The 15,332-nt window shown below is 41.0% G+C and overlaps 1 protein-coding gene across 40 annotated transcripts in view; it reads right to left on the bottom strand.

Annotated features, from left to right (window-relative positions):
• LOC106026489 (zinc transporter ZIP11-like) overlaps nt 1-15,332 on the bottom strand; it is a 115,487-nt gene that overhangs the window by 86,891 nt on the left and 13,264 nt on the right. Inside the window, exon 5 of one of the 40 annotated variants that reach the window (XM_063241812.1) lies at nt 5,986-10,487. The exons of the other annotated variants lie outside the window; for them this stretch is intronic. Within the exon in view, the coding sequence (XP_063097882.1) occupies nt 10,387-10,487 (101 nt within the window). The 3' untranslated portion in view covers nt 5,986-10,386. Of the gene's footprint in view, nt 1-5,985; nt 10,488-15,332 lie in introns of those variants that run through there. 40 annotated transcript variants of the gene reach the window in all.

Raw genomic sequence — 15,332 nt, 5'->3', positions numbered from 1 at the left:
AAAGCCATTAAGTAGTATACCTGCAGACTTAGCACCTAGGAGGAGGAGACAAGAGCATGGTGAGTCCGAGACTAGCCTGGGCTACACAGTGAGTTCAAGGCCAGCCAGGACTACCTAGTTCAGAAATGAAAAACACAATCTAATAGTTGTATACTTTATCTATGAAGATCATGAAGGTGAGAGTCCTAGAGGAATTAGAGACAGGATATGGGGTCCACAATGTTCAGATACAAGTCCAAGATTCTGACAAAAATGTTTTTAATATTGTGAATTCTAAAGCCTAGTGTTCATACTACTTACTTACTAGTTATTTAAGGCAATGTTTTCCTTTTCCTTGTTCTAGAGATTTATCCTGCAAGAAAATACTGTTTATTGAAAGAGAAACATTTGAAGCACTACCCTTTTTGAAGTTCCTGTAAGTTACAAATAAAACTTCCTTATATTTATAGTCTTAAAATCTCTTTGCTACTCATGGGGAAATCCTTTAAACCTCTACCAAAGTGGATTATAAAGATTATCACACAGGTCAGAGAGAGTCACTACAGAGCAATGATTCTCAGTTGGTTTGATTTTGCATGGAGGTGACAATTGCTATTGGCATCGAGAGGGCAGAGATCAGGGATACTGCTAAGCATGCTACAGTGTTCAGTCAGACACTCAACACAAAGAATCAGCCAGCTCCAAATGTCACTAGTGCGCAAGCTGTGGAATGCTGTTCAAGAGCAATAAAGATCACTCAGCACAAGTATTTATTGAGCTTTCATTCTTTGTATCTAGTGCATTTCACATGTAAATCTGAAACTATAAATTATAAGCCACCATCTTCCAATGAGATTTCTTTAGTATATGGAAAAAGTATTTCAAGTGATGTTTCATCATATATAAGTTGAAATAACTGCCAAATGAAAAATGTTCAGAAAGAGCATCTTTATTCTTTCAATTATGTTCTTTTATTTTTTGTAGAAATCTTCGTTGCAATTTACTCACAAAAGTGAGCTTTGGAACATTTCAAGCATGGCATGGGATGCCGTTTTTACACCAAGTGTAAGTGATATAAATGATAAACATATGTAAAAACAAAAACTGTGAAAACCAAATCTATGTATCAACTTCATGTAGTTATTCACTAGCTGGATCCCGAAAGAGCTTTGAAAAGTGAGTCTTAAGATCCACTGATTACTTTCAGATGAGATCAGGAGCATCCAGGATGGTATGGCCAAAGACTACATTCATTATTTCCAAATGAGGAAACTACGGTACAAAGAGGCCAAGGGATTTGATATAACATTTTTGATGACAGGTCTTGCTATGCAGTCCAGGCTGGCCTCAAACTTACATTGGTCCTGCCTCAATCGCCTGAGTGCTGGGATTAGAGGCACGTGGGTTTTTGTTACCACAAAGCAATTGCTTCCTGCAGATGAGCGAGCTGACTTCTATAACTTCTAGGCAGCCTGCTCTGCATTCTCAGGTACTGGTCTTTGGCATGAGCAATACAAGGTGTCACACAGGTAACACTCAAATTAGCATCGTTTGGAGCTCAGGGTTGCTGTGAAGGCTGTGAACGAATGTTCCTTGAAATTCCACTTGCTTCCTTCTCACATGCAGAGTTCTCACTATTCAAATACATACACTAGAGAACTTCACAGGACTAAGTTTAATGTAAAGTTCTACAAGAAGCAAAAGGTACCAAAGCTTTTTCACTGCCGGTGTCCACTAAATGGGAAAGTAGAAAGAATTCCTAGGGTTGGGGATTTAGCTCAGCGGCGTAAGCACCTGCCTTGGAAGCAGGCGGTCGTGAGTTCGATCCCTGGTACCGATAAAAATGAAAAAGACAAAAAAAAAAAAAAAAAAAAAAAAGAATTCCTGAAAGCCTGCCACCAGGTACTTCTCTCCCTAACCACCCACAATGTTGTTTTTGAAAAAGTATTGACTTCTGAAGTTATGAATTATCTGTGTGCAATCAGAACTTCAAAATGTCCAACAGGTGGGTGTTTGTGTTAAGAGATAGTGTGGAAAATATGTATAAAAATACATTTGTCTAGCCCAATTCCACATGCTTTCTCTCCTGCTCCCTTTGATAAGAAGTGCAGGCTTTACTTCCTTTCTGCTGATGTTTAATAGCCTGAAGGGGATTTCAGACTCAAGATGAAAATCCCCATCTCCACCTGAGTTGGGAAAGACTTCCCACCTGTCTCGTGGGTCCAAAGTCCAGTTCACACAGTCTGAAATCCCTGGGGGGAGGTTTAGGATGCATCTGGAGCTGGTTAATTTTACCTGCATCCTCAACGGTGTGAACTCCTCACTCTCGTTGTCAACCTGGTGATGCACAGCCTGGGAGACACTGAAGGCTTGCTTTTGAAGGAAAGTGGGCACAGGTGAAGCACTAGAAAAGACTCATAATGGAGGAGACAGTGACTTGTGGCATCTGATGCTAAGGTTTTTCTTAACAGAAAGGCAGTTGCTTCCTGGAGATGAGAAAGTGAGAGCTAAGTGGTGCTGGACATTCATGCTCACAGCACTTGCTGTGGATAGAGCCCTGCCTCTCAAACTACTCTACAGTTACTTCAGTAGATTTGCACAGTCAGTCAATTGTGGCATGCACCTGTAGTGTCAGCTACTCAGGAAGGCTGAGGCAGGCGATCATTTAAGCTGAGGAGCGGGGGCCAGCCGTGGCAACGTATCAAGCCCCTATCTCCCCTGAGAAAGTAAAAAGATCAACATAATGGTCACAATCCACCAAGTGTGTGTTTGGGACTGGGTACCTGGGCTTTGGGTTCAAGTTTCCCAGGAGACAAAGCTAGCTGACCGTCACCACAGTGAGACAGAAGCCTATCGCATCTCTTTTTAAAGGGAAGTCGCCAAGCTAGGATGCCAATACTTTTATGACCAACATGTTCAGTCTGGAGCTCATTATCAGTTGAAGTATTTCTCCCTGCTGCACAAATGCCTCCGCTGTGGTGGATTTATCATGAGTTGAGTGGAGGGGAAGCCCTGGGACTCCTCACTTGCACAGGACCCTTCCAATGTCCTGGCAGGGCCTAGAAATTTCTGTAGGCATACATTTTGCATGCTTTTTCATTAAAAGGCACTTTGCAAATTTCATAAGGTTCAGGCCCCACTAAGTCTGGTTTCATGCCTGGATGCCAGGGAATTATAACCTAGTTAATAACTTTGATAGAGCCTCTGCATTACTGACAACATTGGAACAGTAATTAGCAATCTGTTGGGGTCAATCTCACTTGAATCTGAAACCCACCTCAAAGATACGCCAAGAACTCGGTGGGAAGGTGCCACTCTGAGTGGTAGGAAGACTCTCATCTGCAAGATGACGAAGCCGCTGTGCTGTGTCACAGTGCTCCTCTCACCCTGTAGTGTCCTGTACTTTCCTGCTTTCAGTTGGCCCACACTCACTCTGCAGAGCATTGATCTTCCTTTGTTTATTAACTGAAACCTTGCTACCTCAGAAAAATCGGGATTGAAATATATTACGAAAAACTGGCCAAGTTGACGTTCCTAAATGTTAAGTGTGCTCCCCCCGCCCCCGACTTCCAAGCGTTTCTCCTGCATTCCACAACACAAGTGCACACTCATGGCTGCTTTTTGAAAATTCTTTCAGTCACTTCATCAGTTCTAACATTACAATATCCTCCATTTAGTTTTTTATTATTTTTGAGACAGGATCTTGCTATGTATTCCAGCCTGGCCTTGAGCTCACTTTGGAGCCCAGGCTGGTATGAAATTGAGGCAATCCTCCTGCCTCCGTCCCTGAAGTGAAGGTCTGTGCTTTTACACATGAGAAGACTTTATACAGTAGAAACACCCTGACAGATGTAGAGTATATTCACATGCTGGCTTGTCTAGGGTCAGGCAACAACTGATCTAAGAGAGAACAGGGGAAAATCTAAGTCTGTCCCGGCTGAAGTATTTACCCTGTACTAGGATGCTCATGAGGTCAGTGTGGCCACATTAAAGGGAAACTGAGCCATGGTCCTGAGACAGCCTCCTGCTCCCAGCAGTCCACTGGCCTCAGTCTCCCATGCACAGTGTTTGCTCATCTCGGTGCATACACTTCCGGACTGTACCGGGACCTTGGCAGTTCTTCTAGCTTCACAGGCAGACACGTGACACATGAAAATATCAACTCAGGTTTGTCTTTTGAGCTGACACACTTTGGCTCTTTAATTTGTAAAGTTTAAAAGATTTGGGTGTTACATCCAGCAATTACTTCATCTTCCTTCTCCAACAAGGCAACGTCTCTGCTCTTGGAAGTTTAGCAGTTCTTCCTCTTCCTGTCACATTTCTTTAATGCTACATTTATCAGGTGTCTGTTAAGGCACTACATTAAGTAGAGATGCTATTGAGATAACACACTGAACGCTCTTGAACGGGCACTTAGCATGTGGCAAATGCTCAAATATGTTACTTTAGTCTCATTTTCCCAACAACTCTTGCATTGTTACTATTATTCCCACTAATTCAAAGACGAGGAAGCTGGACTCAGAAGCCTGGGCTAAGTCAGTCAGGTGCACACCATTCGTGAGTGGTAGGATTACTCGGTCAGCTTTGCACACAGTTTTCTATGCAGCTTTTGTTCCCTTGTACTAGGAACTGACTGATAACAGTTTGGCTTTTTGTACTTTGACTGTACTTTGGGAGTTGGCTTCTAACTTCAGTAGGACTTTTGGGACAGACAGCTCCAACTGTTTTCTGCTAGTTTGACACTCGTAGAGTTCCTGGCCTGGCATGACAGTTGTGAGCATCTGAAGGTTTCCTGTTGACCGGCCAGGGTAGACAAGCTCTATAGTCATTTTTATTGCCATCTTGTGGTACTGGGGATTAAACCGAGGGCTTTTGCACTGAGCCACATGCCCCGTCTTTTTATTTAGAAACAAGGTTTCCTGAAATTGCTAAACTATCCGGGCTGGGTCAAACTTTTGACCTCTGGCCTCAGCCTCCTAGTGTGCTGGGACCACAGGCCTGCCCCACTGGGCCTGGCCTTCACCGTCATTCTTAGTGGCTGGGGGAAAGGAAGCAGGGAGAGAAGAGGTAGGGGTGGAGAACCCGCTTTCACAGAGCCCAGCAGTGAGTGGCCTATTGAAAGCTATACTTTGAGCCACTGTGCTGATTAGTTACGTGACATTCATGTTCTTTCACTTCATGACATCATCTCATTGAATATTGACTAATGTTACAAATGAAGCAAGTTAAACCGTATCTGGGAGGATGCACTCAATGGGGAAGCTCACCAGGCAAGAGCGAGTGCGTGGCTCGCAGCCCCACCACTGACTCCGTATTCCTTCCACAGCGGATTGTTTTCACACCCTGCCAATAGTCAGTTAATGGTAACGGTGAAGATTTATTCCTGGACCGTCAGCACGATTCCATTGATTTACAGGCTAGTCTTACTCTAATACCACACTTGGGTTTGCTGTAGATCTCCACTGGGTTTGGAAAGTGGAAACTGAGTCCTAGCCTGTTCTTTTTCAAGGTGGTTTTGGTGATCCTGAATCTCTTGACTTGCTATGTGAATTTTAGAAACTAGCTTGCCAGGTTTTGGAAAAATCCAGCTGGAGTTTTATGTTTTGTTTCGTTTCATTTTGTTTAGCAGTACTGGGCCTCGTGCTTGGTAGGTGAGTGCTGTACCACTGAGCCCAGCCCCAGCCCAGGTACCTGGGATTTTGATAGGACCTGTGCTGAAATCATAGCTCAGCTTGAAGTATAGTGACATCTTTTTTTGTTTTTTTTTTTTGTATCAGGAATCGAACTCAGGGCCTAGTCCTTGCTAGACAGGTGCTGTGCTGCTGGGCTATATCACTGGAAGATGTGACCTCTTAATAGTAATGATGTCTTCTGAGCCATGAACACAAATGTCTTCTATTCATTTAGATCTTTAATTTCTTTTTTAACAGTGGATTATAGTTCTCAATGTATGTTTTGTACTTCTTTGGTTACATTTAGTACTATTCTTGTCAACACATGGGATAATTTTCTTAATATCATTCTTAATTTTCTTTCTGGCCCTGGGGGTGGAGCCTAGCGCCTTGTATATGCTAGGAAAGTATGCTGCATTGAGTTACACTGCAATGGAAAAAGGCAGCCAATTTTTGCATAAGGATCTTGTGTCCTACAACCTTATTAGTCGTAGTTTCCTTCCATGTATGCATTCATTATGGTTTTCTCTTCTCTTTTGATTTGTTTTTCGGTTTAATTAAGAGGTTTCACTACGGAGTTCAGACCGGCCTTGAAGGTACTATGCAGGCCAGGCTGACTTCCACCTCAGAGTGATCCTCCTGCCTCAGCCTCCTGGGTCCTGGGATTATAGACATGTACTGCCACAATGACTGGCTTATAGTTTCACACTTGTACCAGGGACTGAGCTACACTCTTGTCCCTTGCTTTATTTTTATTTTGAGACAATATCTGCTTAATTGGTTAAATGTCCAGATGGGAATCCTCCGGCCACCCAAAATGCTAGGATCACAGGCCTGCAGCAAGATTCCTGGTTTCTCTATAGTCTTCTATATGCATATGCAATTATACATAGCTTGGTGTTTCCAGTATGGATCCCATTTTGTTTTCCCCAGCTGTCCTAGCTCAAACCTCCATATAGATTTTAATAAATATAGCCATGGTGGTTTTTTCCCCTTTTCTTTTAGTCCCCTGTATTAGGCTGAGGTGACTCTTTTTTGTTTGTTTGCTTGTTTCTTGGTACCAGTGATTGAACTCATATCCTGGCCCTCGCCAGACAGGTACTGATGTCTCCACTCCTGAGGTGATTCTATTCCTAGTTTGTGGATGGTTTTATAGTGAAAATGAGTTAATTTTTAATTGCTCCCACTGCATTAATGTAGATGAACATGTTTCTTTTATTCTATTAATATTGTGTTTTAGGTTTATTGATTTTTCTGTTGAGCCGAATGCATTCCTGGACTTGGTCATGATGCATAGTGTTAGCTGTATTCTCAGTTTAATGTGGTTTGTAAGTATTTGTTGAGGAATTTTATATCTGTTTTCATAAGAAATATTGATTCAGGGCTAAGGATATAGCTCAGCAGCACAGAATTTCCCTGACAAGTGAGATTGTGAGGTCAAACCCTGGTACAAGAAAAATATACGTACATACATACATATATATATTCATTCATATACATGTATATATAATTTTCTTGATTTCTTCATGTGTTTTTTTTTTTTGTGTGTGTGGTTGGGGAATACTGACTCCTAGAATGAATTAGGAAGTATTCTTCACTTACATTTTAGAAAATGTTTTGAAGGGTTGGGGTTATTGCCTCTTTAATCAGTTGGCAGATTTCACGAGTGAAGCCATCTGATCGTGAGATTCTTTTCATCCCACCAAAGAGAAAACAAAAGGCTCTTCTTTTGTGAGAAGTTTTGGTCAATAACTCAATCATTACATTTAAATATGTCTGTTCAGGTTTTGTTTTTCCTTCAGTTTCTAGACCTGTATCTGTCATCTGGGTTATCTAAGTTATTGGCAGATAATTTTTTGGTTTTCCCATATAATCCATTCCATGTTATTAATAATCCATTCCAGGTTAGTAATAATCCGACCCTTGTTTGAGACACAGTTTATTAGTTCAGACTGACCTTGAAATTGCTGTGATCCTCCTGCCCCAAGGTCCCAAGTGCTGGGATTGTAGACATGTGTCACCACCCCCAGCAATGTCCCCTTTATATTACTGATCCCTGGTACCAATTAAAAAAAAAAAAAGAGTAAGCAGTCTTTCCACAAAGCACTTGTATTAATGACATGCACAGAGATTTGGCCTTGACACACATAGGCTAAAGGATAAAACTAAACTAATTCTGACTCTGATCCTGTGTAGTAAGTAAAAAAGGATCTTTCAAAAAGAGCCAACAAAGCCAGGAATGGTGGTTCACGCCTGTAATCCCAACACTCGGGAGGCTGAGGTGGGAGCATCGTTGCGAGCTCGAGACCAGCCTGGGCTACAAAGTGAGCTCAAGGCTGGCCTGAACTGCAGAGGGAGACCCCATCTCAAAACACACACACACACAAAAACAGCCAACAATAATGCCTGTTAATGGGATTGGTACTAAGATGCATAAGCAATATAATGCCAGCCACTGTCTATTATTTAAATTGCAGCAGAAGAGACTGAGGCTGAATGAGTTTCTAATAAGCCAGCTAAACACTCAGCTAGGTTACAAAAGACAGGGGAAAGTCTTGGGGAACAATCTATACTCCCACCATCTATCTACATTCGGTGGAGCAGTGCCCTCACTAATGGCAAAGACGACTCCTGCAAGTCCCTGCCAGGCCTTAGATTTTTCACACACCATATACACTCCAACAAATACCATGTGCACCAAGTTAGAATTTAAACTCAAGATCAAGTTTGCCAAGCAGTGAAAAGCCAACCTCCTGCTTTTCTTCTGCAAGGGCCAAGGAGCACAGAAAAAGGACTTGTTTCCCGGCTTTTGGCTCTCCACTTTGTCTGAGCAGTTGCAAATGAACCTGAGAGGGCATCTATCCTCTTCTCCAGGGCAGATCAGATCAACCAATCTTGGAAACCAAGATCACTGTCAATGACAGGGCGGACTGTCGTCAATGCCCATAGCCACCAGGGTTGCTGCACTGGACAGCAAAGGCGCTCCTTCCACTGGGTGTCCTGCATCCAACCTGTAAGGCCCTGTCCTTCCCTCCGGTATCCATCTGACCGCAACCCTAACTAATGACTCCACCTCACAACTGCAGGCAGCTTTGTGTGGAGTCTGCTTTGCCGAGTACCAGCTCACCCCTTGGTAAATCATGGTCCCGATCAGAATGACAGCCCTTAGCTTTGGCTGAACAGGGAAACAACCCCGGAAGCTCTGCAGACTATTGGTACCAATTCCCATCCCCTCAATTGCACCCCAACACCCTCCTTCCAGATGTGCTGTGGTTGGTTCATGCTACCCACGTTAGCATAGGGCTAAGGTAAAAGCTCTTTGGGGGCTTCTGATGTGCAGCCAGGGTGGGAGCCACTGCACCAGAGTGAGGGGAACTTCCCCAAAGCTAGAGAGCTTCTTGCACCTGAACTGGCAGGGAGGTTAGTTTAACTCTGCTCACTTTATTAACACTGAATTCTAGCAACAATTGCAAAACTGAGCTGGTATTGATCTAAGAAACCAAGTTACTTTCATAATCTCAAATTGCACACTTCTGCTCTCCACCATCTCTCCTGAAATACTGTCCTCTACATGACCTGGAGTACAGAGCAAGTCACAATTCGTCACACTCCACTGACAATTCATTCCCTACAGATTTTTCAGAAGCCCACCCCACCCAGGAGAATAGCAGCAGCGAGCTCACAAGCCAAGGCCAGGCCCTTTGGGAAGGGCCCAACACAAAACAAGATTCCGCCCAGGAAATCGCCTACTTGGGAACACCAGACTTTCCAGGGAACATTCCAAGATCTAGTCAGAGCATAGTCCAGGTGCCTCAAAATATTTACACTGGGCCTCAGAACACCCTACTACAAACACTGAAGCAGGGATAGCAAACTTGTTCTCTAAAGAGCTAGACGACAAATACTTGAGGCTTTGAGGGTACAGTTTGTACTACTACTCAACTGTGCCAGTGTGGTACAAAAGCAGTTACACACACAGTGTCAACCAATGGGGATGCATTCATTCCACTAAAACTTTACTCACAAACACAGGCATCAGGACTGAACCCAGAGATGTGGTTTGCACCCCTCTCTGCTAGACAGAGATCATCTTTTATCTTTTTCTCAAATCCCTAACATCTATGGACAGACAGACAGATACAATATGAGCCAAGTCCCTTAACAGAATATCTTAAACATCTACCTATTCCTACCGAGAATTAGAGGAAGCTCCTGTGCCCTTAGAGAAATCAAAACTATTTAGCCCGAATCTACCTTTTTTTAACCTTCTGGAATCACTTATGTATAGTTCTATCTTCTCCTTCATGAGAACAAGGACAAACAGAGATGCCCAAGGGAAGAGACGAGCCAATCTACACAGTAGGGAAGTCCCCCTGAAGGGCAGGACGACAGAGACACAGGAGGCAGGAGGCAGAGGCAGGGGCAAGGGAGGCCAGCAGTTGGGCACTCGCACACGGCAGCCTGAAGACGGAAGTGGGGAGAGCAGAGAAGTGAACACAAAGAAGCAGAGGAAATAAAAGCCTTGGGCTACACCACCCCAAGTGCTCAGAGTACACGGGGCTCTTCCACCAAGACAAACGCTGATACTTTCCATCACCGAGAAGGGACAGTAACATATATCATTCCTCCCCCACTGTGTCTAATGACATTGGAAATCTGCAGCATGAGACTGAAAAGAAAAAACACAATGATAATAGCAGTCTGTCTCCTTCTTGAGTGCTTCTCTTCCCTTTCTTCATCCCTCATCTGGCCACCCCCACTTCTTGTGGCAAGACTCCTGGTAGTTTGGATCAGCAGTTAGGAGGCACTGAACAGGAAGGCCCTTGTCTTGTGGACCTATGTTGCACAGGAAAGGAGAAAGCCAGGAGACATAGATGTTATCAGAGCACCTTCCAGGGCACAAAAACCACCAGTGTTTGGGGGCCAAGAGTGCCAGTCACATCAAAAGTCACCAAACAGAAAAGTCAGAAAGGGGAGGTTTCCATTTGAAAACTGGCCATATGAGATCCTCAAATCATCATCAAAATTCAGGGGACCCAAAAGGTCCCCACCTCTTGAGTATTAGCGTTTAAGTGGTATTATTCCACAACAGTGCATCCCCGGGAAGCAACATGGCACCCAGTTATATAAAACAACTATTAACAGAAATGAAAACTCAAATTATCAGTAACACAATTGTAACAGGAGACCTTCATATGCCATTGACACCAAGGGACAGATCAACCAGACAGAAAATGAGCAAAGAAATAACAGAAGTGAATCACACCTGTGAACAAATGGATTTGATAGATATATACAGAATGTTCCACCCAACAACATCAGAATACACATTCTTCTCAGCAGTACATGGATCATTCTCTAAAATAAATCATATATTAGCTCACAGAACATATTTAAACAAATGCAAAAGAGTTGTAATCATCCCTTGCATGTTATAAGATCAGAGCGCTCTAAAATTAGAAATTAATGATAAAAGATACTGCAAAAATCCCGCAAACACATGGAAACTGAATAACACACTCTTGAGTAATCAGTGGGTCACAGAAGAAATTAAACAATACCTAAAAGAAAATGAAAATGCAGATACAACTTACCGGAATTTGTGGGATGCAATGAAAGCTGTCCTCAGAGGAAAATTTATTGCACTGAGTTCCCACATCAGGAAAACAGAACGAATACAATTAAATAACTTGATGCTACACCTCAAACAGCTAGAAAAATAAGAGCAAGTCAAGCCCAAAGCCGAAAGAAGAGAGGAAATTATACAAATCAGAGCAGAAATCAATGCAATAGAGACTAAGAAAACAATCCAAAGAATCAACGAATCAAAGAGTTGATTCTTTGAAAGAACAAATAAAATCGATAAGCCCCTAGCCAACCTTATTTTACAAAGGGAAGAAAAAGCTCAAATTCATGCAATAAGAAATGAAAAAGGTGAAATCACTACAGACCCAATAGAAATACAGAAGATCATCAACACCTGTTTCGAAAACCTCTACTCTCAAAGATTTGATAACACAGAAGAAATAGACAGATTCTTAGAAACATATGAAGTACCAAAGCTAGATCACGAGGATGTAAAACTGTTGAATAACCCAATCTCTGTTAATGACATTGAAAATGTAATTAAGTCCTTATCTACAAAGAAGAGCCCAGGCCCAGATGGATTCACTGCAGAATTCTATAAGAAATACAAGGAAGACTTAATGCTGACATTCCTCAAACTATTCAATGAAATTGAAAGGGAAGCAATCCTTCCTAAGTCATTCCTGGAAGCAAATATTACTCTAGTACCAAAACCTGAGAAAGACCCAACTAAAAAAGAGAACTATAGACCGATCTCCCTAATGAACACAGATGCAAAAATCCTCAATAAAATATTGGCAAATAGGATGCAGCAAATCATCAAGAAGATTATACACCATGACCAAGTGGGATTCATCCCAGGAATGCAAGGATGGTTCAACATACATAAATCAATAAATGTAATCCACCATATCAATAAAGCCAAAAGTAAGAATCACATGATCACTTCTATAGATGCAGAAAAAGCCTTCGATAAGGTCCAACATTCATTCATGATAAGAACTTTACAGAAAATTGGAATAGATGGTCTTTACCTCAATATAATAAAGGCCATTTATGACAAACCAACAGCCAGCATCATACTAAATGACCAAAAATTGAAAGCCTTTACTTTAAAATCAGGCACAAGACAAGGATGTCCTTTATCACCACTCCTATTTAATATAGTACTGGAAGTACTAGCCAGAGCAATTAGGCAAGAGAGAGAAATAAAAGGGGTAAAGATAGGAAAAGAAGAAGTTAAATTATCATTGTTTGCAGATGACATGATACTCTACATACAAGACCCCCTAAACTCCATTGAAAGACTCTTAGATTCAATAAATAAATTCAGTAATGCAGCTGGATACAAAATCAATACTCAGAAATCAATAGCATTCCTATACACTAACAACAAAATCACAGAGAGGGAAATAAGAAAAACCACACTCTTTACATTAGCAAGCAAAAAAATGAAATATTTAGGAATTATTCTTATGAAAGAAGTGAAAGACCTATGCAGGGAAAATTATACTACACTGAAAAAAGAAATTGAAGATGATCTCAGAAAATGGAAAGACATCCCTTGCTCATGGATAGGAAGAACAAACATTGTGAAAATGGCCATTCTCCCAAAACTGTTATACAGATTCAATGCAATCCCAATAAAAATACCATCAACATACCTTATAGATCTAGAGAAATCACTCCTAAAATTCATCTGGAACCAGAAGAGACCTAGAATAGCAAAGGCAATTCTAAGCAGCAAAGGCAATGCAGGAAGCATCACAATCCCCGACTTGAAGTTATACTACAAAGCAACAGTAGTAAAATCAACATGGTATTGGAATCAAAACAGAGCCGAAGATCAATGGAATAGATTAGAAGATACAACCACAACTACAAACACACTCAACCACCTTATCTTTGATAAAGGAGCCAAGCAGGTTCACTGGAAGAACGACAGTCTCTTTAATAAATGGTGCTGGAAAAACTGGCTCTCCATTTGCTGAAAACTAAAGCTAGACCCATGTCTATCACCATGTACTAAATTAAAATCTAAATGGGTCAAAGATCTGAATATTAAAACAAAAACACTAAATCTATTGGAAGACAAATTGGGTAGAAACCTTGAAGACATACGAGTAGGTAGAGAATTCATGAACAGGACTCAAACCGCACGGGAAATACTTCCCAGAATCAATAACTGGGACCACTTCTTATTAAAAAGTTTCTGCATGTCAAAAGAAATCCCCAGCATAATGAAAAGAAAACCCACAAACTGGGAAAAGATTTTAGTGAACTCTCTCTCAGACAAGGGACTCTTGTCTAAAACATATGAAGAATTAAAAAAAAATTCAGACCCCCCAAAATTCAAAGATCCAATCCAAAAATGGGCATCTGAGATGAATACGCAATTCTCAGATAGAAGAAATACAAATGGCAAATAAATACATGAAAAAATGTTCATCATGGGTCATTAGAGAAATGCAAATTAAAACCACACTGAGATACCATCTCACTCTTGAAAGAATGGCCAGGATCAAGAAAACCAACAACAAAAAATGCTGGAGAGGCTGTGGGAGAAAAGGAACTCTCCTGCACTGTTGGTGGGAGTGTAGACTGGTACAACCTTTGTGGAGGTCAGTCTGGAGATTTCTCAAAAAGCTGGGATTGGAAGTCCCATTTATTCCAGCTATTCCACTTCTAGGCATATTACCAGAAGAACTGAAAGCATCATACCACAGGGATATATGTGCACCTATGTTTGTTTGTTTGTTTTGTCTTTTTTCTTTTTATCGGTACCAGGGATCAAACTCACGACTGCCTGCTTGCAAGGCAGGCGCTTATGCCACCAAGCTAAACCCCCAGCCCCTGTGCACCTATGTTTATAGCAGCACAATTTATAATCACCAGATCTTGGAAACAACCCAAGTGTCCGTCAACTGAGGAATGGATAAAAAAGTTGGGGTATTTCTATACAATGGAGTATTACTCAGCTATAAAGAAGGATCACATTGAGATATTTGTCAATAAATGGGCGCAGCTTGAGACCATACTCATAAGTGAAATAAATCAATCTCGCATGTGTGAATACCGAATAGTTTCCCTAATGATTCAAATATATAAAAGTATGTGGTAATTATGATTCCCCATTATGTGGCCTTGAAGCCTTATAAAGTTTTCACTTATTAATTGGAAAGGCTTTATTCTGGGCTTCTTGATATGGAAATATTTGAAGCTATAGTACATGAAGTTTTATTCAAATATTTCAAGAAAAAGACACTATGGTAACTACTATTAAGTCAGGTTATTTGGTGGTGAAGCACTAGGTTGCTGAAACAGTCATGCTTTGACCTGTATTGTTATACTGTTATGTCCTTTTTTATCTCAATCTCTCCCTTATTCATTAAAAAAATTTAGGTTTTTTTTGTTTTTTTAATTAAGGGGAAAAATTTTTAAAAATAGCAGGATATATTATAGTAACTTTTTTTTGATTTCCTATTAACTTGTTTTGAAGCCTTGTAATACTCCATCTTGTTTTGACTGATTAGACTCTGTTCCATTCTGTATGATAGTATCAAGTTTGAGGGTATAGGCAACTACTCTGAAGGCAATAAGATCCACTAAGATGCCCATTCTGGTTTGACTATTGTCTCCTTTGCAAGTCCTGTAATGTTTACAATGCTTAAGTTTTATTGGTCTTGTTCTCTACTGTTTTGTTCAACTTTATAATACCTAATGAGATAGACAATTCTTTTTAAGGAAAAAAGAGACATTATGGTAACCATTGTTGATAACCTTGTACTCTGTTCTTACATCATGTACTATGTCTATCCTTGGTTTTGACTGACAGCTTTTTTTTGCCATGTTTGACTTTATTCTCTCCTAAAAAAAAAAGTAATAAGAACTAAGGAGTAATAAAATCCAAAATGTGTAAATTTTGTTGTAAAAAAGAGAGGGAAAAAAAGTGCTCTAAAGGATACAACAGCAAGTGTGTTTAGGGGTGTTAAATAGCTGACCATATTAATGTTTTTGGTTAGATCATTGAACACAACTGTTTGCAGTCTCACTGTTTGAATGTCTACTTTGTGTGCTTTGATACTGTGACTTGAG

This window comes from Cavia porcellus, unplaced genomic scaffold, assembly GCF_034190915.1.
Source record: "Cavia porcellus strain 051 isolate PalLab524CR breed Dunkin Hartley unplaced genomic scaffold, mCavPor4.1 scaffold_32, whole genome shotgun sequence".
Taxonomy (NCBI): domain Eukaryota; kingdom Metazoa; phylum Chordata; class Mammalia; order Rodentia; family Caviidae; genus Cavia; species Cavia porcellus.
Note: the sequence above shows the minus strand (reverse complement) of the source record. Positions and strands in the feature narration are given on the sequence as shown.